General features: G+C 46.6%; 3 protein-coding genes across 5 annotated transcripts; 1 reads left to right on the top strand and 2 right to left on the bottom strand.

Moving 5' to 3' along the window:
- The first annotated feature begins 30 nt into the window (after positions 1 to 30).
- NMNAT1 (nicotinamide nucleotide adenylyltransferase 1) lies at positions 31 to 21150 on the top strand. Of its 3 annotated transcripts, none has more exons than XM_081871280.1 (5): positions 31 to 131; positions 15367 to 15540; positions 16113 to 16296; positions 17575 to 17714; positions 18202 to 21150. In XM_081871280.1, the coding sequence occupies exons 2-5, from the start codon at positions 15423 to 15425 to the stop codon at positions 18606 to 18608; spliced, it is 849 nt and encodes a 282-aa protein (XP_081727406.1). In that variant the 5' UTR covers positions 31 to 131; positions 15367 to 15422; the 3' UTR covers positions 18609 to 21150. The 3 variants fall into 3 exon arrangements, with proteins under 3 accessions (XP_081727406.1, XP_081727405.1, XP_081727407.1); XM_081871279.1 differs by lacking the exon at positions 31 to 131 and adding an exon at positions 13348 to 13731; XM_081871281.1 differs by lacking the exon at positions 31 to 131 and adding an exon at positions 15055 to 15271.
- On the bottom strand, positions 3871 to 12831 carry LOC309346994 (uncharacterized protein). The gene is made up of 7 exons (XM_081871416.1): positions 12725 to 12831; positions 11211 to 11302; positions 10416 to 10478; positions 8525 to 8604; positions 6995 to 7125; positions 5425 to 5491; positions 3871 to 4305 (listed from the first exon to the last, which is right to left on the bottom strand). Exons 2-7 carry the CDS (start codon positions 11282 to 11284, stop codon positions 4175 to 4177), a joined length of 546 nt encoding a protein of 181 aa, XP_081727542.1. The 5' UTR covers positions 11285 to 11302; positions 12725 to 12831; the 3' UTR covers positions 3871 to 4174.
- Positions 20625 to 24362, bottom strand: LOC309347188 (uncharacterized protein; the record flags this gene model as incomplete). Its single annotated transcript, XM_081871529.1, has 3 exons — positions 24302 to 24362; positions 22503 to 23968; positions 20625 to 20669 (listed from the first exon to the last, which is right to left on the bottom strand). Exons 2-3 carry the CDS (start codon positions 23961 to 23963, stop codon positions 20625 to 20627), a joined length of 1506 nt encoding a protein of 501 aa, XP_081727655.1. The 5' UTR covers positions 23964 to 23968; positions 24302 to 24362.
- Positions 24363 to 24504: the final 142 nt, after the last annotated feature.

Here is a 24504-nt window from a genome sequence, read left to right as displayed (position 1 = left end):
CAATAAGAAGCTTCCCTGTAGGTACTCGTGCAATACTATTCCCCCGCAGGCGGCCAAACCCGCACAATTCGGTTCCGTCCCTAAAGCGTTGTTGGCCGGAATCTGTCGGGGAAGAGGCGCCCTCCAAACTGGTAAGAACCCATTTAGGGGACCTTATGGGGTCGCGATATGAGGAATGGGTGAGTTGTTTTGGATTAGTGCAGGGTTTTTTAATGGCGACTGATGAACCGGTGAAGGGACGGAGCTGTAGTGAAGTCAGGGGACCCTTGGATGACCCCGGAGGCAGAAAGTAGTGCGGTGGTAATAGAAGTTGATATTGTTCATATTTAGCGTGCTTGTGAGTGATGGCGAATGCCAATTTTAACCTGCATTCACGGGGGGGGGGGTGTATCCAGTCGAGATATACACGTTCATGCAGCTGTAAAAGTGTGGTAGCTTTTTTCAGAAAGGGTTAGAATTAAGAATGGGCAACTGAGGATTCATTTCTTAAAATTATATGAGTGATCTTCAGTCACAGCACCCAGGACAGCTCATGGAATAAAACCATAAGTTATAAAGACAAGGGCAAAGGGCTGGAGATATGAAGAGGGATTTCACCTGGTGCCAAAAAGATGTTTAGCATGGTAAAGAGGGGAATGAGAGGAGAAATGATCACCATCCTGAAATATCTGAATGGCTGTCCCATGGAGGATGGAGCAAGCTTGTTTTCTCCTGCTCCAAAGCGTAGGACCTGAACCAATGGCTTCAAGTTGCAAGAAAGAGGATTCTGACTAACCACCAGGAAGAACTTGGCAAGAGCTGTTTGACACTGGGCATGAGAAGTGGTGGACTCTCCTTTCTTGGAGGCTTTTAAACAGGTTGAATGGCCGTTTGTCATGTATAATCTAGCTGAAATTCCTGCACTGAAGAGGGTTGATGACCCTCGAGGTTCCTTCCAACTCTGTAGTTCTATGATTCTATGCTGTTACCTGGTAGCCCTTCCAAATGTAGGAACATAGCAAGCTGCCTTATATTGGGTCAGGCTATAGGCCCATCTAGCTTGGTATTGTCTGCACTGACTGGCAGTAGCACTCCAGGGTTTGGGGCTGGAGTATCTCCCAGCCCTAGCTGGGAATTGACTCTAGGTCCTTCTTCATGCAAAGCAAACACTCTACCACAGAGCTATAGCCCTTCCCTGTAATCAAGGCTATGGTGAAATTTGTGGATGGGAGGTGAGAGATGTCTTCATGTTTTAAGACATAGATAGAGGAAGTCTGTGCTTTAACATTTTGTATGAACCTTTAAAATAATAATAGTGCATCCAATCTGCTACTCCTGTACGTGGCTCAGCAAGCTGCAGGAAGTCACTCTAAGGTGCAGAGGGGAGCACAAAAGTACTTTAGTGCCAGCCAGTTTGAAACTGCCTTGTGGTACATTTGGCAGAAAATCCATCACGGTGGAAATAGTGTGTATGGTGGGTCATTCTGTTGATCTGCAGCCCAGTTCTTCATGAGGCCCCATGAGGCTGCATTTTCTCTGCAGGTGAATAATTGGTATCAACTTCTCTGAAAGGCTGAGTGTAGGAGAGGTGCTTTTTTGGTTTTTTTAAAGCCAGCCACATTCTTATACCTTTTACAGCAGTGTGACATGTAGACATTTAGTAGGTAAAAGCTCTTCCTGGCAAAAATTGATAACCAAGTAAGTCCCACTCAAGAGTAGATCCACTGAAATTAGTGGAACTACATTACTCACATTTTTTAACTTAAATGGCTCTACTCTGTGTACAGTCTACTCTGAGTAAGACTTTTTTTTAGTATTACAATTAGTATTATAGTAGTTATATATCCCATCCTTTCTCCAAGGAATTCAAAGTGGTGTACATACTTCCGCCCCTTAATTTAAGCCCCACAACAACACTGTGAGGTGGGTTAGCGCTGAGAGGCAGTGACTGCCCAAAGTCATCCAGTGAGCTTAATGGCTGAGTGGGGATTTGAACCCTGGCCTCCCTGGTCCTAGTCCATCATGCTAACCACTACACTACACGGTTTTGCCAAACTTCCCCTATATTCATATCCCACCTTTCCTCCAAGGAACTCAGTGTTGGCATACACAGTTCTCTCCCCCTTAATCATTTTTTTCCTTGCAACACTCCTTTGATGTAGGTTAGGCTGAGAGACTGTGACTGACCAAAGGCTTCATGGCTGAGTGGGAATTTGAACCCAGGTCCTCATCTGACATTCTAACCACTGCACCACACTGGCTGTGGACTAGCATTGGATACAATGCACAGAGAAAATCTGTATGTTTGGGTTGCTGTTGGGGTGTGGTGCATGGGAGTATGTGTCAGCTACATGGCCAGTCCTGCCCCCACTTATGGAAGTTGTAGTTCAGCAACCTCTAGAAAATCATACAGGCTAGCCACCCCTAATATACAGGATCAGGGTGTGTGATTATAAAGGAACCCAAAGTCAGAAACAGCCAGATGTTTTGCTTCTATTTTGTCTAAGAGTCACTGGGCTGAGACGAATAGTTTAAATGAAATCTTAATTTCCACCTTTTTAAGGCCCCTTGTGCTTAATGAGGGTGATTTGTGTATAAGCATGCTCAGGATTTATTTAATTCCATTTATTAATCAGTTCCAATAAAATATTTCAAAGCCATTTCACGGTAAAAAGATTGTATTGCATGTTCCCTAGGGTAATCAAAAGTCTTGACCAGGAACTCTGACATGATCTAACTCTGAATTGTTTAATACTACTAGATCAGAATTGTAACTTTGCTTAAATTCATCCATTCCTGAAGACAAAATAGTTTTGAAAATTTTTTAAGGCTTCCTAAATACTTTCAAATTCATTGTGAAACAAATGTGAGGTTTGATAATACCTCAATAGAGAGAGTTCTACAGGAGTTAGCTCCTCATTCATTGCTGATCACTAGATTGGCTGCTTTTTAAAAAGCAGAGTAAGATCTATTTCCAATCCAAATGTATTACATATTACTATATTTCAATAGCACCTTCTTAATTTATATGTAACTCTGATTTCCTCTTCACAACAACTCAACCCTGCTGTATAAAGGTAACAGCCCCATCCATTGCTCCATCCACTTTTTTGCCAGTGCCTGTACACATATTTTGCCCCAGACTATGCCCTTCAGTGGCAGATGGCCCCCAAAGCTTGCCCAGGGGAGAATGTGGCCCTTTCCTTGGAAAAGTTTGACCACTGCTGCAGTAGGTGGAGAAACCCAGCCTGATGGGTGGGGTAGTAAGAAGAAGAAGAAGAAGAAGAAGAAGAAGAAGAAGAAGAAGAAGAAGAAGAAGGTGGTGCCAGCTTTGTACTGTGGAATCTGATCACATGATGAAGAGATCCGCTTAGAAGCCATTTTGGCATATAATTTAATAATCCATTTGTGCAGCAAGCTAAACTCCACACACACAAGCACATACCCTAAAGCCAGGCCATTATCTGGAGAGTTAGAGCCTCCCTTCCCAGGAATATACAATCTGACTATTTTAACAAACTGCTCTGCAAAAGGGAATTTTCAGATCGCCTCTACACAGCTGCATGTCCCTTCAGCCTGGCAGGGGGGAGGGGAGCTACCTGAAATCTTTCTGTTGGAGAAGAAAGCACCCTCCTAAAAAGTCCCCTTAAAGATAAAAGCGGCTGACTTGAGAACAGGCTACTCCCCTCACTTTGAAACTGGAGCTCTGGAGCATCGCCTTCATCTGTCTCTTGTTCCATACCCGTTCCCATAGCAACCCTCTCCCAGTTAATCTGCTGCAAGGAGCTTCTACATTAAGTCAGGAGTACACATACAAAAGGAGGAAAAGGCTTTGAGGGCTTACTGTTTTGCTCCCTTCCCACAAAAAAAGTATCTGTGGATTTTTTTAAAATATTACTCTTTTTTAAAAATTAGTAGAATTTTCTACAAAAAGATTTTGAAAGCCAACAGCCTCCCAGAGCTATCCTTTAAAAAGAATCCTGAAAGCCACGACTCCCCCACCTACTGCACCTCAAAAGGCTGCTTAATGAATAGTTAAAATCTTTGGCTATGAATATCTCCAGATCTGAAGGTCTTCCCACTGTGTCTGCTGCAGAGATCAGTCCGTTTCGAAAAGAGGGAAAGAACGGAAGGCAGTTTAGCAGGGCGCTCATCGTGGTAGGGGCAGACAAATCCAGCCCCGGCAGATTACAGGTCAGATGTGCCACAGGCAGCCACACTCGGAGACTGGCTCATAACAGATCCCCGTCTTAGTCTCTTTGTTCAGTATCAAGCCAGGAAAAACCACGTTCACAAGCCAAAATAGTCCCAGGACAGAGAAAAATGCTATAAAGTAGGGTGGGGGGTGGATGCCATTAGAAGAAAAGATAGCACACTTTTGAATTTGCTGTGCAAGTGCAAAATATCAGGAGAGACCCAAAATATTTCAGCTTTCTTTTCATTTGTTAAAGCTACTAGTCCTCATGATAGTGAAAAAACAACTGTGTGTGAGAGCATTTGAAAAGCCAATCCTTTGTGTGCATGCGTAACGGTAAATGCAACTTCCTTTTTCCTCTTTTGCCTAAATATTTGCTAAAACTCCCAAAACGGAACACATCAGCGTCGAAGCTTTTGGATAGGCTTCTTTAAATAAGCATGTTTTGAGCAGGCACTGAAAAGGGTACTGTGAAGGTGCCCGCCTGGTGTCAATAGGCAAGGAGTTCCAAAGTATAGGTGCCCCCACACTAAAAAAAATATGATTTTTTTACAACTACGGAACAAGTATTATGTGGAACCTGCAGCAGTGCCAGTACCGCAGACTGAAGCAGTCAGGTCAGTGCATATAGGGTAAGATTCTTCTTCAAGTAAACTGGCCCCAAGCTGTTAAGGGCTTTATATGCCAATACAGTGGTACCTCGGGTTACATACGCTTCAGGTTACATACGCTTCAGGTTACAGACTCCGCTAACCCAGAAATAGTGCTTCAGGTTAAGAACAGAAATTGTGTTCCGGCGCCGCGGCAGCAGCAGGAGGCCCCATTAGCTAAAGTGGTGCTTCAGGTTAAGAACAGTTTCAGGTTAAGTACGGACCTCCGGAACAAATTAAGTACTTAACCTGAGGTACTACTGTAGTAACACCTTGAATGTGGCCCAGTAACAAACAGACCACCATTGCAGATCTCTTAAATCTCTGCTTTGTGCCTGCTGCAGTCTGAATAGTTTTGCCCCACAAAGTGGATGCTATTCATGTTTAAACCAAAAACCTGCGATGTAAAATGGAAAATATACATTTAATGTCACAGCCTAATTTGACCTTAGCATGTGGCCCTCCATATATTATAGGACTCCAGCTTCCACCATCCCTGACTATTGGCCATGCTGATGAGAGTTGTCATCCAAAATATCTGGAGGGCACTGAGTTGAAGAGGAAGGTTGTTTTAGCGCAAAGAGGAAGCATGATACCTACCGGTTGATACTAGACTGCTCACCGAGAGAGTCACTGATAAGTAATAAAGCTCAGGAGTGGTTTTGGCCTATGGAAGACACAACAGTCCATTCGTTAGAAAAGGAGCTTAAACAAATTTTTTTTAATGATAAGGTCCTATCTTCAGACTTGCAATCTAGTGAGATCCCATAAGGGTCAGAATAACAACCCCATGCATTGGGAGCGTGTCCTACTGTCTTCAAGACAGCCTACTCCCAAGTCAGATTGCAGATCAAATACAATGGTACCTCGGGTTACATACGCTTCAGGTTACATACGCTTCAGGTTACAGACTCCGCTAACCCAGAAATAGTACCTCGGGTTAAGAACTTTGCTTCAGGATGAGAACAGAAATTGTGCTCCGGCGGTGTGGCAGCAGCAGGAGGCCCCATTAGCTAAAGTGGTGCTTCAGGTTAAGAACAGTTTCAGGTTAAGAACGGATCTCCAGAATGAATTATGTACTTAACCCGAGGTACCACTGTAATAAATATATGGAAATACAGTCAAACCTCGGTTGTTGAATGTAATCCATTCTGGAAGACCGTTCAACTTTTGAAACATTTGACAACCAAGGATCAAAGGGTGGTCAGCAAAGCCAGTGGAGAAAAAAGAAAAAAAACCTCCTTGGAAGCTGTTTGGCTTCTGAAAATCGTTCGAAAACCAGAAGTTACTTCTGGGTTTTTGGCATTCGGGAGCCGAAACGTACTGTAACGGAGACGTTCGGGAACTGCGGTTTGACTGTACTAAAGAGTTATTAAGTTACAGCCCTTCCGTTATGATGTAGGAAGCTTCCTTATTCTGAGTCAGACCATTGGTCCATCCAGCTCAACATGTCTACACTGACTGGCAATGGCTTTCTGGGGTTTTCAGACAGGGAACATTCCCAGCCCTGCCTGGAGATGCTGGGGATTGATCCCTGAGCCTTCTGCATGCAAACAAGTGCCCTACCACTGAGCGATGGTATAATCAGCTCTTGAGCTCCAAAAACTCTGTGAACAACTCAAGAGCTGCTTATATGAGGGAACAAAACTTGGAATTCCTCCAGCCCAGAATTCCATTTTAAAACAAATTGCGTAGGACCTCTGGTTAGGGCCACCCAAAAGCCTCCCCTTATTCTGCTAGCTTGAAGGATGGGGTAAGCTTTTGGTTTTATGCATGCCTAAATATAACAGAGGGATGCGGGTGGTGCTGTGGGTTAAACCACAGAGCCTAGGACTTGCCGATCAGAAGGTTGGCGGTTCGAATCCCCGCAACAGGGTGACCTCCCATTGCTCGGTCCCTGCTCCTGCCAACCTAGCAGTTTGAAAGCACGTCAAAGTGCAAGTAGATAAATAGATACCCCTCCAGTGGGAAGGTAAACGGCTTTTCCGTGCGCTGCTCTGGTTCGCCAGAAGCGGCTCAGTCATGCTGACCACATGACCTGGAAGCTGTACACCAGCTCCCTCGGCCAATAAAGCAAGATGAGCACTGCAACCCCAGAGCTGGCCACGACTGGACCTAATGGTCAGGGGTCCCCTTTACCTTAAATATAACAGAATCAGCAATTACTCACGCATTGTGTGGCTAAGGCAGTAAATATGATGGTGCAAACTCCTTTTGCAAAAGAGGCGCCCCCAAAGATGAAGAAAGTGGTCTTCAGCTCCCATGGAACTGGTTCCAGCATAACCAGAAGCAAAGCCAGCCCTGAAAAGATGGGAGGGGGAGCATTAAGAGTGCTAAAAATGCACTTGCACAGAGACAGGCAGGATGCAGGGCTGTTGACAGGTCATGTAGCAAGTTAGGAAGCTGCCTTAGCCGGAGGCAGGCCACTAGGCCATCTAGGTCAGCATTGTCTACACTGACTGGCAGCCGCTCTCCAGGGTTTCAGGCTGGGTTACCTCCCATCCCTCCTGGAGATGTCAAGGATCAAACCTGGGACTGTCTGCATGCAAAGTAGATGATCTGCCACAGAGCTATGGTCATTCCCCTAAACACAAAGTAAAATCCTAGTCCTCATGGTTCTGAATAAAAGGCTGATTTAAACACAGAAAGCTGCAGAGTCAGGCCACTAGTCCATGTCACTCAGTTTTGTCTACAATGACTGGCAGTGGCTCTCCAGGGTTTTAGACAGGGGACACCCCCAGCCCAACCTGGAAATGCTGGGGATTGAACCTGGGACTTTCTGCATGCAGAGTTCAGCAGCTGGCTTATGTTCGATGTTTCAAGAAATTGTAGGATATTTCAACTACAAATACACATCACAGAAATACAAAACCTCCAAGTTCCAGCTGCCTTGCTTAACAGCCATAGAGTTACCTAGAAGCTTTAAAAATAAGAAAATGCTGGCTGCCATTCCATGTTTCTTGTGGCAATGAGTTTCACAGCTTAATCCAGCATTCTGTAGCGATGCACACCTAGATTCCTAATATTTGCCCCCAGTACTACCTTGATGATGGTGGGCAGCTTCAAGGAAAGGCCCCCAAATGGAGTGTGCAAATGAGCAACAACTCCCGGGTGGTGCCCTCTGCCCGTGCAAACCCTCCATTTGGCACACATGCTGTGCACTGAGAGACCCTCGATTGCCTTTAGTAGCATAAAGGGGTAAAGGTAAAGGCACCCCTGACCATTAGGTCCAGTCGTGACCGACTCTGGGGTTGTGGTGCTCATCTTGCTTTATTGGCCGAGGGAGCCGGCGTACAGTTTCCGGGTCATGTGCAGCATGACTAAGCCGCTTCTGGCGAACTAGAGCAGTGCACGGAAATGCCGTTTACCTTCCCTCCGGAGTGGTACCTATTTATCTACTTGCACTTTGACGTGCTTTCAAACTGCTAGGTGGGCAGGAACAGGGACCGAGCAACGGGAGCTCACCCCATCATGGGGATTCAAACCGCCAACCTTCTGATCGGCAAGTCCTAGGCTGTGTGGTTTAACTCACAGCTCCACCCGCGTCCTTTCAGTAGCATACAACCTCTTAAATTGCACCCTTGCTAGCCTTGACATATAAAAAAACCACGCAAATTCTGGATAAACAAAATCCTTTCGGGCACATAATTCAGCCCACCAGGCAATGGCAAGAGAGCCAGACAAACCACGGTTTACCCACCAATGGTGAAGAACGTGAAGATGATGCTTCCAACCAGATTGTAGAGGAGGGGCAGACCACAGTAATGAGATGATCTAGGTCTGGAAGAAAAGGGTTGAGGAACCACTGTGGATCTTGAACCAAACGTTTTGGGTCAATATGTGCTTCTTCAGATATAGTCTGTGATGTATACATACCCAAAAGTTTGTACTAGGGTAATTCCAATGCTTTGCCAAGAAAAGCTTAATTTCTCCACCTGTATAAATTATGCCCATTTCCATGTATTTGTCCATTATTTGCATTAATTCATGCTCGTTCAGGGCAACAAAGCTCTTCTCTTGGCAAGTTCTGGTCTCCCTTTTGGCTTCATCCTTGCGCTTTTACACCTGCCTCGGCCACCTTACGAACTAGAAACTTGATTCTTGTATCTTTAATCAGAAGCTGTGGGTTCTCTAGACGCTAAATTCTGTGCCGGCTATCGATATCTGTACTCACAGTTGCAGGATACAAATAGCCCTGCTTTTTTGTACAGCACAGAGCCAGGAGTGCAGGTTAGGAGCACAGGAAGCGGCCTTGTATCTGGTCATCTGGACCAGTGTTGCCTGCTCTGACTGGCAGTCACTCTGCAGGGGCTCAAGCAGAAAGAGGCCTTCCCCACTACCTTGTAACTGGCGATGCTGAGAGTGGGGTGAGGTTGAACCTTGGACCTTCTGCAACTGCAACGCAGGCTAGAGGCCAAATGCATCTCCTCAGGCCTCTCTCTCAATCCCTCAGGACTACCTCCTGGGGTAGCCCTCCTTATGCCACTGGGAAAGCGTTTTGTCCCCCAGATGTTGCTGAACTACAACTCCCATCATCCTTGTCCATTGACAGTGCTTGCTGGGGCTGATGGGAGTTGTAATCCACATCTGGAAGGCCACAGGTTCCCGCACCTGAGCTAGACCAGTGCCGTTTCCTGCAACAGACTTCTCAAGTTGTTAGGCAGGGATTCTCCAATTCTTCAAGGGCTTTTGCACAGTGCTTGTTGAGAGATCTAAACAGAAGGCAATCCACATCCTTTCTGCCAAATGTGGCCCTCCATCTCTCTCTGAGCCTCAGGCATTCTCTCCCCACACAACACACCCTCTCCCTAGCCCACATCCCTCACTGGTCTTCCTTGAGTGTTTTTGCCTGGTTGGAATGTGTCCTTCCGCTCTGTTCATGCCTCTTGCTTGCCTGCATGGCGTGTGAGTGAGTGCAGAAACTAGCCTGTGGAGCAAGGGTAAAATTTGCATCTGTTGCTCCACCCACCACTAGCATGTGGCCCCTGGAAGATTTCCCAGAAGGAGATGCGGCCCTCGAGCTGAAAATGTTTCTCTACCGCTGTTTTACATCAAAAATGAGGAGCCTGAGTCACCCTCCAGAAGTTGTTGGACTCCAACTCTCATCATCCCCAGCCAGCATTTCCTATGCTTTGGGATGATGGGAGTTGTAGTCCAGCAACACCTGGAAAGGTGGGCTCCTTCTGCTTTTGATGCACCTTCCTATCATAATGGCACCTTACACAGGGCCTGGTGACCACAGTCCCTGAAGCTGTTAACGTAACCCCAAAACAGTCCCACAGCCACTTCCTGTTGAATTTTCAGCCCTTCAGGTTCGGAGTTTGAACCCTCAGCCTGTCAAGGGGCGAAAGACCCGATAGCCTTCTTGCCAACAGAGATTTAAACCAATAAAGACACCCAAAACCAATTCCAAAATCTTCATGGGCCAGGCTGCGAGCTCTCTCTTCTCAGCGTCACCACCTCGGGATATTCCAGCCAGCTCCCCCCATGTTCTGGAAGGTACGCAAAGGTGTCGAGAGTCGTCGCAAGCAAGACAGGTGGATTTTTTTTTTAAAAAAAAAACATCAATAGCAGTGTCCCTTGCTTTGTACCTTAGCAAGATGTAGAGCTGGAAAATGAAAGCAGCAATTCCAAGGGCAAATATTGCAAACTGCCTAAGGGGGAAAGAGAAAAAACAATGGTGTTTGTTTATTTTTATGTTATGGCATCTGTATCCCACCTTTCCTTCAAGGAGCTCTAGGTGTGGCATGCTTGGTTTACATCCTCCCCATTTTTATCCTGACAACAGCCCTGTGGGGTAGGTTAGGTGGAGACACACACCCAGAGTCACAACCAGTGAGCTTCGTGGCTGAACACGGATTTGAGCCCTGGCCGTGCCCAGCTCCTAGCCCAACACTCATAACACGCTGTTACCTGTGGAAGCCGATCCAATAGGGTGAATGGGGTGCTGTCCCACCAACCTTAGCTTCTCCTCAGGAGGATGGGGAGGAAACTAGAATTCTCTGGCCCCACTTATTGTTCAACTCCCTGCCTTCCGCCCCACTGGTCCCAGTGCACACTAGTCACCTGCCAACCCTTGGGGGAAATCTCCCACAGTTCCATAGTTCTGGCGGTCACTTGCAAGCAGCGTGTTAAGTGGCAGGTTCTTTTTCTTGCAACCCAACCACCGAAGCCATCAAGGAGCAGCTTGGCGCTGCAGTTGGGTAACATTGGACCAGCCTCCTCTCCCCAACCTGGTGCTTATCCAGATGCACGTTGCACTGCAGGGGGTTGGACTAGATGACCGTTGGGGATCCCTTCCAACTCCATGATTCTACGATACTCCTCCCAACAGGCCCAGCCAGCACAGCCCAAAACGCTGGTACGCCCGAGATAAGGGTTCTTACAGTCTGAGTCGGTGGCGCTTTGGCAACCGTCGGCTGAAGTGGTAGGCTGTGTGAACTAGGCAGAAATGGATCATAGCGGATCTCCCGAGAACCTGGGGAGGAAGAGAAGAGTCTCACCTTAGGATCAGTAGGTTGGTTCTTCTGAAAATTTAACGCAAGACCAGAAGCCTACCAGTTCTTTGCCCAACTTGGGGCCTTACAGATTTTGGGAGTCAGTCTCCAGGCGCCTCATGCTACAGCTCCCATCAGTGTGGTTGGCTGGAGCTGATGGGAGTTGTAGGAGAGCCAGTGTGGTGTAGTGGTTAAGAGCAGTGGACTCATAATCTGGTGAACCGGGTTCTTTTCCCCACTCCTCCACATGCAGCCGCTGGGTGACCTTGGGCTAGTCATACTTCTCTGAAGTCTCTCAGCCTCACTCACCTCACAGAGTATTTGTTGTGGGGGAGGAAGGGAAAGGAGAATGTTAGCCGCTTTGAGACTCCTTCGGGTAGTGATAAAGCGGGATATCAAATACAAAACATCCAGAGGGCACCAGGTTTAAAAGAGGATCAAAACATATTCATGGAGGAGAGCTGGGATGGTTATGCTCTACAACTGGATATTACTACTCACAATGGCTATGCCCTCCCTCCAGTTAGGAAGCAGGATGCTGGTTCTTATGCTGTTGTGCTGGAGTCATGCTTTAGGTCTCCCCAGAGGCATCTAGCTTGCCACTGCCTCCTCAGGGAGCACATAATGGCATATAACTAACATTTAATTAAAACAGGGCTTCTCAGAAACGAGTTCTTGAGCGTGTACAGAGCGCCTCTACCTCACAATGCGTATTATGTGTGTGGTTATGGTTAGAGACAAGGACACCGGTGGCGCTGTGGGTTAAACCACAGAGCCTAGGACTTGCTGATCAGATCAGAAGGTTGGCGGTTCAAATCCCGCGACAGGGTGAGTTCCCGTTGCTCGGTCCCAGCTCCTGCCAACCTAGCAGTTCGAAAGCACGTCGAAGTTCAAGTAGATAAATAGGTACCGCTCTGGCGGGAAGGTAAACGGCATTTCCGTGCGCTGCTCTGGTTCGCCAGAAGCGACTTAGTCATGCTGCCACATGACCTGGAAGCTGTATGCCAGCTCTCTCAGCCAATAAAGCGAGATGAGCGCCGCAACCCCAGAGTCGGCCATGACTGGACCTAATGGTCAGGGGTCCCTTTACCTTTATCTTTACCTATGGTTAGAGACATCTGATGGGGGGGGGAGGGAAGGAATGGTATGTATATTTAATATTAGAGTGGAGGTGGGGTGATAATTGCATACACTGGATATTTAGAAATCCATAACATCCAAGAGAGGCAGTGTTCCTGAGCATGTGAGGAGTACAAATGAGCAGGACTGAGTCTTCCTCCTCATCTACTGAAATCTACAAGGAGGAGGGGGGGACTGACAGCTTCCACCCTGGGGAGACCCCCGGCACAGTTCCGTTAGGGAACTCGGCCCCTTCACCATTTCCTTCCCCCTTTTAACCTTACCAGCAGCACCAGATGCTTCGATGAGGTTCGGCACCGCCTGGTCAAGCCGCCGCTTGCAGCCTCTCTGCAGCCGCAGTGGTCGGGCTTTCTCGCCGCCGCCGCCTTCCTCCGGCCCCTGGATCGCCCTCTGCGCGGCCCGCGTAAGCCCCCCGCAGATCGCCGTCCCGTGCGGCCGCTGCTCGTTCCCCTAAAGGCAGGCGACCCGGTGCAGGCGGGGGCAGGCAGCACCGCCTGCTGCCCGGGAGCTTTCAGCTGATCGCTCGATCAGGTTACAGGATCGCTTTCATTCATTCCCCCACGTTTCTAGCCCGGGGCGGAGCTCCGAAGACTACAACTCCCATCATCCCTGCCTATTGCCCTTGCTGGATGGGGCTGGTGGGAGTTGAGAGTCCAGCAAACACTCGGGAGGGACCGGCAGGATCCCCATCTCTGAACGAGGCAACCCACTGCCTTTCCTCCACCACAAAACTCTCTTGGCATCTTCTAATGCAAGGACTCCAGCTTCTACCACGCTGGGGCCTAATGGGAAAAGTTCCAGTGCAGGGGTTCCAAAATTTTTCTCACTTAAATTAAATTATTATTCCCCCCCCCCCTCACTGTAGGAACCGCAGTGCGCTGCTTTGACGTTGGTGGGTTTGCTTGCTTTGCAGTGAAGCAGCATGTGAATTTTATGAAATAAAAAAAATTCAGTCAACAAATAGTGGAACTTTAGGTTTGCAGATTAAAGGGCAGTTTTGAAAGTGGGAGTCCAGGGCTTGAGGCCTGTGGGATAGGGCCAAAACAGTGTGTTTTCTTTAAGGCCCTGCTGGAATTCTCAGTGATTTATTTACTGCCTGGGTAGCGATGGAGAAAGTTGGGCTCTGCAACTGGTTTTGAATAAAACAAGTGTATTTTCTCATATGTGTTGCGTATGGCTGAAATTGTTCATAGTTTGCTTAATTCTGATTTTGCTGGAGAAGGGGCAAAAAGCTACAAGGCAACATTGGAAAGCTGCCAGCTACAAATTGGTAAGAGTCTGCGTAATGTCTGCACATTTAACTGTGGCAACACATTGCAGTAGAGCTATAGTTCCCTGTGCAAGGTTCGATCCGTGCTAGATTTTTGCAAGTGGTGACATGAGAAGAGCAGAAAAGTAAGAAGGGTTGAAAGTAAAGGAAACAATGTTAGAAGGGATGAAAGAAGAGAGATAAATTTTTCTCTTACATTGAAGTTGCAACAATTTCACATCACTCATCTGTGTCACAACCTCAGATGCATCTCTTGGTTGCAACTAATTGTCTTGCCCCTTTTGAAAGGGAGAATGAACATCCTGTTTATTCTCCAGTTGACAACTGTCTGGTTATTTCATGAGGAAAGGTTTTTTTATTGTATTATTATTATTATTATTATTATTAATTTAGTGCTTATACAGTCATACCTCGGGTTAAATACGCTTCGAGTTGAGCATGTTCGAGTTGCGCTGCACGGCAACCCGGAAGTAACGGAGCGCGTTACTTCCAGGTTTTGCCGCTTGCGCATGCGCATGCACTCAAAATGACGGCATGCACAGAGGCGGCAAAAAGCGACGCACGTGTGTGCACGCAGACATGCCGTCGCTAGATACGTTTATCTCTAGATGAGAACAGGGCTCCGGAATGGATCCCGTTCGTATCTAGAGGTACCACTGTATGTTGTAAACTGCCCTGTGATCTTCGGATAAAAGGTGGCATCGGATAAAAGGGATCTCCTTCACACAAAAGCAGATTTCCCAACTGATGAGCTACAGTGGTACCTTGGTTCTCAAACGCCTTGGTACTCAAACAACTTGGAACCCAAACACTGCAGACCCAGAAGTAAGTGTTCCAGTTTGCAAACTTTTTCTGGAAGCCGAACATGCTCTGTTTTGAGTGTTACATTGATTTGAGTGCCACGCTTCCGTTTTGAGTGTTGCTGACTCTGACTGAAATCTTACAGAGAACACAGAGAGAAAATGGCTGCTACTTATAAGGAGAATGAGTCACATGTCAGAGTGACTCAACAGTTAGCAGTTAGGTCTGAATAACTTTAGTAGGCCCAAATGATTGTGCAGTCCCAGCACTTCCCAGCCTGCTTTGCTGCTTCTGCTCTCATGTGTCTTTGTCACATGACACAATGGTCTTGTTAGATAGTAAAAACCATGTTAAATTGCTGTTTTAGGGGTTGTTTTTAAACAGGCATGGGCAAACTCCGGCCCTCCAGATGTTTGGGACTGCAATTCCTATCACCCCTAGCTAACAGGACCAGTGGTCAGGGATGATGGGAGTTGTAGTCCCAAACATCTGGAGGGCTGGAGTTTGCCTATGCCTGTTTTTAAAAGTCTGGAATGGATTAATCCATTTTACATTACTTACTATGGGAAAGTGCGCCTTGGTTTTGGAATGCTTTGGTTTTGGAACGGACTTCCGGAATGGATTAAGTTTGAATACCAAGGTACCACTGTACAGTCTTTTGCTCAACCCACAATAGCACAGGAAGCTGCCTGGTACTGAGACAGATTGTTGGTGCTGCCTTTTGTGCGTCTACATGACGGTAACTTCTGCTTAGCCTCTTGTATTTCAGATATATACATATATAATTGCTTCCTTTGAAACTGAACCTGAGCTCCTCCTTCTCCTCACTTGCAGCGTGTGGTGGCGTTGACTCAGCCTTCCCTCTGCATCTGTGGCTCCAGCCAAGTCAGATGGAGAATTCGGACGACAGGACCGAGGTGGTGCTCCTGGCCTGCGGGTCCTTCAACCCCATCACCAACATGCACCTCCGACTCTTCGAACTGGCAAGAGATCACCTGCACGAAACAGGTAACCCCTGCTGCTCCTTTGAGGACCAGCTCGGAATCCTACTTTATCAGTCAAATACAGAAATAGCTTAAGTAGTTTGCTGGTTTGTGTCATCGTTTATTTTTTATTTCTTATTGGTTAGGAGAGAGGAGGGAGAGGGCAAAGAAAGCTGGTGGCGAACAATCTATAAAATATTGTTCAGCTGAGCTACCCCTTGGGAAGCTGTTAAGTCTCCACCTTTCATTCACCAGTATACTGCCTTCTTGAAACACTTGTCATGATGTTATTTCAATACAGTCATACCTTGGGTTACAGCTGCTGCAGGTTGCATTTTTTCGGGCTGCGGACTGCTGAAACCTGGAAGTACCGGAACAGATTACTTCCAGGTTTCGGTGGTCGCACATGCGCAGAAGCACCGAATCACAACCTGCACATGCGCAGACACGGATTGCGAACGTGCATCCCGCACGGATCATGTTCGCAACCCGAGTGTCCACTGTACTGGTATTCAACAATATGGCGATTTATTGCACAGCCCTAGTCCATCGTCCCAACAACCCAACCCCCTGGCTCTTGCCTTTTGTTGCATTCAGGGAGATACAAAGTGGTGAAAGGGATTATTTCACCTGTGGGCGACGCATACAAGAAGAAAGGCCTCATCAGCGCAAGGCACCGGGTGACTATGGTGAGGCTCGCGGTGGAGAGCTCTGACTGGGTGGAAGTGGATGACTGGGAGAGCAATCAAAAGGAGTGGCAGGAGACCATCAAAGTCCTCAGGTATTGCCAGGGCTGAGTGTGTCCCACTGTAGCTCAGCGGTAGGGCATCTGCTTTGCATTCAGAGGGTCCCAGGTTCAATCCCAGGCATCTCCAGGTAGAGCTGAGAATGTCTCCTGCTTGAATCCCTGCAGAGCTGCTGCCAGTCAGTGTAGATAACACTGAGCTAGATGGAGCAAGGATCTGCTTCAGTATACGGCCAACCTTCCAACAAGCTTTTTAAGTGGGGATGTGTCACAGCCTGCATCTGTATTTGAATTACTTTTAGACAATGTTTTTAGATGTTTTCATTGTTTTGAAACCATGCCAGACTCTGTTTAGCTTTGTGATGTGCTATCAGGTGTTTTTTTTGCTGCAACACTAGGTTTTTTAACGTTTGCCACGCTGGTCTCCTTCGGGAGGAAGGGTGGGATATAAATGCTTAATAATCCTCTCCTCCCCCTCCCTTTTTCTTTTTTTCCTCCCTCTCTATTTTCTCCTCTCTCCTCCCCCCACTTCTCTGCCCCCACCTTCAATCCCACATTGCCTCAGACTGACTGGAAATATCTCAGAAATGTCTCAAACTGACTGTAATTGGCCTGTATGAAGGTTTCCACGATATGAAAACAGAGACACTGAGTGTACTCTTGTTGCTTATGGAAAATATTTTAATAAAAACATTTTAAAAAATAAAAACAAATGTTCAATAATGATAATGATACTGTTGTTGTTTTTCTTCTTGTTAATAATAATAAATAGTACAGCTTCCTATGTCTGAAGAGTTGGCCGTAGCTCAGTGGTACAAACCATACTGTGCATGCAGAAGGTTTGAGGTTCATTTTCCTGCAATCCCAGGTAGCTGGATCAATCTCCAGCAGCAACAGAAATGGAAGCCCTGCCTCCATTCCTCTCCCCTTACTTTGCTGCTTCCCCTCTCTCTGTTTCTAGATTGTAAGTCCCCCTGCAACAGTCTATTCTCCTCTTGTGTGTTCTAAATCTGGGGTAGAGAGCTGTCTATGGTGCACTACGTTAGCCTTCGGCAGCCTGCTGCTCTCTAGATGGTTTGGACTACAACTCCCATCAGCCCCAAGCAGCGAGGTCATGATACGCAGGAGCTGATGGGAGCTGGAGTCTAAAACATCTGGAGGACAGCCAGACTGGTGAAGGCTGTGCTGTGTGTTCATGCGGTGCTGTATTTGCAATAGATAAGAATGGGGAGGTTTTTCCCCAAGGGATCCAAAAGAGAAAAACATATCACCACACCCTCTTTCGCTTTTTAAAGTCATCCTTTTGTGTCACAGGTATCACCAGCAGAAGCTGAAACGTTCGTGTCTCGCTAACAGCTTTGATGAAGTAGCTCCTTTGAACAAAACGGGGCGGAAGAGAAAACGGGAATCGGGCAGGCAAGTCCCCGTCAGCCGGAATCAACCCCTAACAAAAGGTTCATTTAATATCAAAATTATAGTGAGCCAGCCATCTTGTATCCAGCGTTGCTCGGAAATTCTAAGGGGGGGAAACCCAGTGTGGTGTTGAAATCAGTAGTTAAAATCAGTGCAGTTTTGAAAGGTTCAGTCCGCCAAAGAATTGTGGGAAGTGAAGTTTGTTGAAGGTTCTGAGAGTTATTAGAAGACCTTCTCCCAGAGCCACAATTCCCAAAAGGATTTAACTATCAACCCCTCTTCCCAGGGAACTCTGGGAATTGTAGTTCTGTGAGGGGAATAGGGGTCTTACTAACAACTCTCAGCACCCGTAACAAACTACAACTCCCATGGTTCTTCCCATGACTCTTTAAAATGGCATGACACTGCTTTGAATGTGTAGCGTTTTCACACCAGGGACACACAGCTCTCTGGCTTTAAGTCCTAGACCAGGGAAATGCTGCAGAGCTCCTAACCCAATAATAATTCCTGTCCCTCCCATTTTGCTAGGTGTCCCCCCTCAGCTGAAGTTGCTCTGTGGGACAGACACCTTGGAGTCCTTTGCAGTCCCCAACCTCTGGAAAGCAGAAGACATCGCGGAAATCGTGGCCAACCACGGCATGGTGTGCATTAGCAGGGTGGGGAATGACGCCCAGAAATTCATCTACGAATCCGAGGTGCTGTGGAAGCACAAGGAGAGCATCCACATAGTGCAGGAGTGGATTGCCAACGACATCTCTGCCACCAAGATCAGGAGAGCCTTGCGGAGGGGCCAGAGCATCCGATACCTGGTGCCAGACGCAGTTCGAGCTTACATCAAGCAGCACGACCTGTACACTGCAGAGAGTGAAGATCAGAATTCAGGAGTCATCCTCGCTCCGCTTCAGAGATACACTAGGGAGGCGAAAAATAACTGAAGGTGTGGTGGCGGGGCTGGTCCATATGGGCAGGTGGGGTGCTAGCCTGCCAGCTTCAGTCTTGATTCCTCCAAACCCCTCCTTCCTAGAGAGTTCCTGGCTGTCACATTCACCTCTTTAGTCTCAGTGATGCCCCTTGTAGAACACAACAGCAAGGAGGATGAAGGCAACATTGGAGTGAGTTAGCTTTGCCTGTCATTGGCTCTGCGTCTAATCACCGCTGGGCTCCCTACCTTATGCCCCACTAGTCCCAATGGGCACCAACCCCCATTGAATTTGAACAGTCCATCTTTAGATGGGAAAGGGAGGAGAGAGAGGGAAGGCTGGGGCAACCTTTGAGAGTTTTATCAGCTTAGAGTTTTATTAGTGTGTTTTATCAGCTTAGCACTGTCACAGTCCCCAAAGCCACCCCCTTACATGCCAGGGACTGGGGCCTTATGTAGAATTGCCAGCTGACGTGTCAAAATCACACACACACACACACAGCTTTTCAGCCTTTCTCAGCATCTTCATCGGTAGAAACCAGCAAGTGATTCTTTTCAAGGCACAATTGCCTGAGAGTGCCCGTGAGTTGAGCTGATGTTGAGGGCACAGGATCTGGCTGCTGGTCGAGAGGTTGGCAACCAACCCAACTATGTGAACCTGAACCCCAAGCATTGCAGAGTCTTCTACTTAAACACACGAACAACAGGCCTGATTGTAATGCACCAGCACTTCTCTTCTTTAGGACAGGCCTGCGGAACTTTGGGCACTGAGGTTGGACAGAACCCTTCTGTTCTTTGCTGTCCCAGGCAGGCAGCGAGACTGGGAGGTTTTTTGAGCCCACTATGAGCCAGTATATACAACACACAGTGTATCACCTCCAGCTGGGTGGACCAGGAGTTATTCAGGCCTGTTCTGCTGTCCCCTTGAGCTGCTAAGCACTATTGGGCAGCCTTTGGCCTCCCCCAGAGGTAAAGTCTGCAGAACAACTGTGACTAAAGGGTGGAATGGACACACCCACTTCTGATTTAAATCTGGCATCTTGGCAACAAGAGTTGAATGCTTGCTTTATTACTTTGAATTTCTTTGATTCTAGGAATATGTGATTGACTACTCTTCCGGTGTGCAAACTGGTCACATAGCCCTTGTCCACTCTAAATGCCACCTAGAATTTGAAGTGCCTTGCAGGTTCACCAGCTCCTACATTCAGTGGCATTCTCCCCCTCTTGTTCGTTTGACCCCTGCCCCTACTTTCCCAACCGTGGTTGCAGACTCTGTTTTGCAGGTAATAATGATAACTGTGAACTGAATGTATCACACTGAACCTGGTGGTCAGAATTACATTTCCACCAGTTTTAATCTTAACCATGGTTAGCTCAAACCAGAGTTTGCACACCCAGTTCCAACCTAGCTGCAGACTCTGAGTTGAAGATAGCTATGGTAAGCTATCAATGCACAAGTAGCTATGGCTAACGCCCAAAGGAGACAGATAAGGGAATATGTGACCAACAGAGGAGGAAGAGCAGAAACCAAGAGGAGGTTTTCAGTCTCCTCTCCAGTTTTCCTCTACATGAATGCATATTGGGAAATGCTTTTCACAGAAAGACTGCATGCCTTTGAATCTTTTAGCTCTGTTGGTTCAGAGCCGCCAACAGAAAAGAAAAGAAAAATCAACAAAGCTTTGGTCCTCTTAAACTTCCATGACTCACACATCAATTGAACAGAATTTGTGTATGTTTCCCCCCAGCACTGTCATGTGATTCAAGAAATAAACTATAGGGGCTATTAAAAGAGATCTCAAAAGATGTTGTAGCATATACCACCGCCACCCTGAGGTGATGTTATTAAATGATACTGGGATTTGCATGAAGAAAGAACATAGAATATTAGTGAGTAATTTAATTTAGCTGGAGCAAGAATGTTCCTTGTAAAAACAAGAGGAGAAGAACAACAGGAAAAGGAAAAACTGTGACAATGTGTTAGCAACCTGCAATTATTGCCGTTCAACAAAGCAATCACAAGGCGATAATGCATTTATTGTAAGCTATATTTTGTAAGATTGGGGAGAATGATCACATACTAGAGAAAGAACAACGCACAAGAAAACCTACAAAGGCTATCAGTGTTATGTTTCACATAATGAGTGTAACAGATGAGGATTTGTCTTTATTCAGTTACTGAATGTTCTTGTATATTGTGTGTGAGAGAGAGAAACATACATGCACACACAAATACCCTTTTCAATTTTTGGTGACTTTCTTCTTTACAATTATTATTTTTTAAATGAATAATTAACAGGAACAGAACAGGGTCAAGGGTTTTTTGTTTACGGTCAACTTTCATTGCAAAATCGCACTTTGCCCTCCCCACAGCTGCACAACCAACCCTTTAAAATCATAATGCTGTAGTGTGAGAGCGTTTGTGTGTGTGCCCCTGCACTTTACCTCTGCAATGCTAGAGAGGCGCTGTGCATGAGCCAGGAGATCAACATGTGATATTTTGGTAACTTCCTTACTCAACAAGTTTAGAATATTACAATAAAATCAGTATGACGAAATCAGTTCACAAGCTGAGCGTGTTCCTTTTGCACTGGGATGGAGGGCCTTTCCCTTCTGGGCAACTTTCCTGGGGCCGCATACCAGTGGTGGGCAGAGCAACAAATATAAATTTTACCTTTGTACAGGGGGCTAGTTTCTACGCCCACCCACACCCTCGCTTCTCCATGCCCCCATCAAGACAAGGCAGGAGCATGATCAGAGCTGAAGGACATAGTCCAGCCAGGCAGAAATGCATGAGGAGGGGGAGAAGGAAGGACAACGAGAGGCATGGCCTGGGGGGAGGTGTAGCTTGTCAAGAATCCCAAGGGCCAGATAGACAGGACTGGAGGCCACATTTGAGACCTGGATCTAAGAAAAAAGCTTTTTTTCCTTGTCAGAGAAACTCACCAAATCAGCTCAGCCAAGCAAGACTATGGGTTACGTTTGGTTAAGGAATATTGCCACTTGAGTTTTCAACAAATCCCAAATCCCTTTATATATTAGAGGGACGAAGAACCATTTTTCAGCCTGAGGTTCACAACCTCCCAGGGCAGAGTTCCAGTGGTGCATTGAGACGAAGGCACAAGTGGGTGAATCATAGACCCAGGAGTCATTTACTCCAACCTCCTGCAAGGCAGGAATCTCAACACTCAGCCCCCTTTCCAATTTGAAGCCATACCAGACCCTGCTTAGCTTTGCAAATGTGCTAGCAGTTTTATTGCTACACTACTAGGAGAACTGAATATAAGAGTTACCTTTGTACCAGAAGCTAGTTCCCATATGTACTGACATACCACACTCTGCACACACACACGCATACCCCATCTAGGCATGTAAGAGGCACCACAGCCCATAACGGGTGTATGTGTGAGTGAGTGCACGAACTATTTTGATTAAAAATCAAGACTGTTCCCTTTTTGTTATCCCATGAGGTAGAGAACAATGGTGCACGAAGGACAGGAAGGCGACTCTGAGGTCTGGTATTGCAATCCCAGATGGTCATGCAACTTGGAGAGACTTGGGAGGACCAGAAATGTGGTCAGAGTTCGAGGTCTCTGCTGTGACCGCAACCTACTTCTGCAGAAGTTGCTAAATTGTTGAGGGCACCAGAGTGTTTGCCCACCCAAAATAGTCTGATTAACTTGAGTTTTATGGGGGCCCCCCATATATATATATATATATATATATATGCTTTCGTAGATTTTCACGGGTACAGGAATGCAGGTTTTGGTGTCCTCGGGTGTCTTCCCGTGTAAAAGTTGGGGTGTCTAGGCGACGTTTCGACGAGGTCTCACTCGTCATCTTCAGGCTGGTGCTTTCGGCTTCTTGTTACTGGAACAGAGCTGGATCTCAGTGTTTGAGTTCCTATAAATACTGTAGAGGGGGTGTGGTGTATAGCCTCCAATGTTCTGGGCAGAGAGGAAGTTCCCAGGCTAGTGTGCCTTTTCTTCTTTTGTTCCTTAATTACTTGAGAGATATCTTGAGTGATTTCTTGAGTGATATCCTGAGTACCACTTAGGTGGGTCATTAGGTGTGGATTAGTTGTTAAAGTCTTTGTGTCTTGACCTCTTGAACTTTGTGAAGAGTTTTCCTGAGAAGATGGCTGTACTGTACTTTGTTGTGCTCTGGCTTGGCTTCGTGTATAGGGGCGAGCTGTGGTTTTGTGGCTTGTGTCAGCCAGGTCTGTGTAGGGATTGCAGGGGGGTGCAGCATCCGGAGGTGCCACCATGGATTGGCTACTGGATGGTGTCTGTAATTCATCTGTGGAGAGGGTCTGGGTTTGGGTCTGGTGTGGTTGATTGGTGTTGGCGTTCTGTGTGCCTCTGGATCTGGTGTCAGTTTTTGTGGGGAGGGCTAATTTCCAGATGTCTGGCAAGCGGGATGTGTCGTCACGCTTGTTCATGTTGTGAGGGTGTTTCTCTATCTCGATGGCTTCCATGATTATTCTCTTGTGGTGATGTTCCGTGTTAAAGAGCAATTTGGAATCTGCAAAATTAATTTCGTGTCCTGTTTCTTTCATGTGTTGGAAAAGAGAGGAAGTTTTTTCTTCTTTTTTGACGGCATTCTTGTGTTCTGCGATACGTGCATTTATTCGTCTGTTTGTTTGTCCAATGTACGTGGCTGGGCAGACTTTGCAGGGTATTTCATAGATCCCTTGGTTTTCCAACTGGATTTTATCCTTGGGGTTTCTGAGGATATTGGCTATTTTTTGGTTGGTGCAAAAGGCTGTTTTGATATTGTGTTTATGGAGGATTTTGCTAATTTTATCTGTAGTGCCCTTGATATAAGGAAGGAGGGCCATGCCATTGTTTTCTTCTGTGTCTTGGTTTTTGGGGGGTGTTTCCTTTTGGATTAGCTTCGTAATCCTGTTTTGCTGGTATCCATTGGCAATTAACACGTTTGAGAGATTCTGTAACTCAGTTGTCAAGTGGTCTTTGTCCGCCAGGCGTTTGGTTCTGGAGATGAGAGTCTTGGCTACGGAGTTTATTTGTGCAGGGTGGTGGTGTGATTGTGCATGTAAGTAGCGGTTGGTGTGTGTTTTTTTCCGGTAGATAGTGTGTCCTAGGGAGCCATCAGGTTTTTTGTAGATTAGGACGTCAAGGAAGGGAAGTTGGTTGTTGGCTTCTATTTCCATAGTGAATTGTATTTTGGGGTGTAAGTTGTTGAGATGTGTGAGGAAGCTATCCAGTTTTTCCTTCCCGTGTGGCCAAATTACAAAGGTGTCGTCAACATATCTGAGCCAAAGTTTGGGTTTGTGTTCTGACTTGTCTAAAGCATTGGTTTCAAAGTGTTCCATGTACAGGTTTGCGATGACCGGTGAGAGGGGTGATCCCATAGGTGCTCCTTCTATCTGTTTGTATCTTTGTCCATTGTGGATGAAGTACGTGTTGGTTAGGCATCCCCACGGAAAACATCATATGCGGAGTCGAAGCTAGCCTAACCAAAATCAACCCAGATGAAGCCAATAAAATCAGACTTGAAGTCACCAACATCCTCTGCTCCAGCAAACCACCCAGAAGCAATTTACACAAAGAAGAACAGAAAGCACTCACCAACCTGAGGAAAGACAACAACATAATCATTCTCCCAGCAGACAAAGGTAATGCCACAGTGGTGATGAACACATCGGACTACCAAGCAAAACTATCAAATCTACTCCAAGATCCTGCCTACAAACCTATAAAAACAGATCCCACCACCTACCTGGAAAAAACCACCAAATCCAAAATAAAAGCCTCTCCTATCAGTGAAGAAATCCAGCTAAGAATCATCCCCAGAGAAAAATCATCCAGATGCCCCAAACTCTACGGCCTCCCCAAGATACACAAAGAAGGAACACCACTCAGACCAATAGTCAGCTCCATAGGCTCACCTCT

Source organism: Podarcis erhardii (genome assembly GCF_964252035.2).
Source record: "Podarcis erhardii genome assembly, chromosome: 7".
Taxonomy (NCBI): Eukaryota; Metazoa; Chordata; class Lepidosauria; order Squamata; family Lacertidae; genus Podarcis; species Podarcis erhardii.
Note: the sequence above shows the minus strand (reverse complement) of the source record. Positions and strands in the feature narration are given on the sequence as shown.

Coding starts and splice junctions, on each gene's coding strand:
- LOC309346994 (XM_081871416.1), bottom strand. CDS start 11,284: ATGATCCATTTCTGCCTAGTTCACACAGCCTACCACTTCAGCCGACGG. Junction 10,479..11,210: donor AAGCGCCACCGACTCAGACT/GTAAGAACCCTT, acceptor TTTCCCCCTTAG/GCAGTTTGCAATATTTGCCC. Junction 5,492..6,994: donor CTGCCTTAGCCACACAATGC/GTGAGTAATTGC, acceptor TGTCTTCCATAG/GCCAAAACCACTCCTGAGCT.
- NMNAT1 (XM_081871279.1), top strand. CDS start 13,635: ATGGCTGAAATTGTTCATAGTTTGCTTAATTCTGATTTTGCTGGAGAA. Junction 13,732..15,366: donor AAGCTGCCAGCTACAAATTG/GTAAGAGTCTGC, acceptor CCTCACTTGCAG/CGTGTGGTGGCGTTGACTCA. Junction 17,715..18,201: donor GAATCAACCCCTAACAAAAG/GTTCATTTAATA, acceptor CCATTTTGCTAG/GTGTCCCCCCTCAGCTGAAG.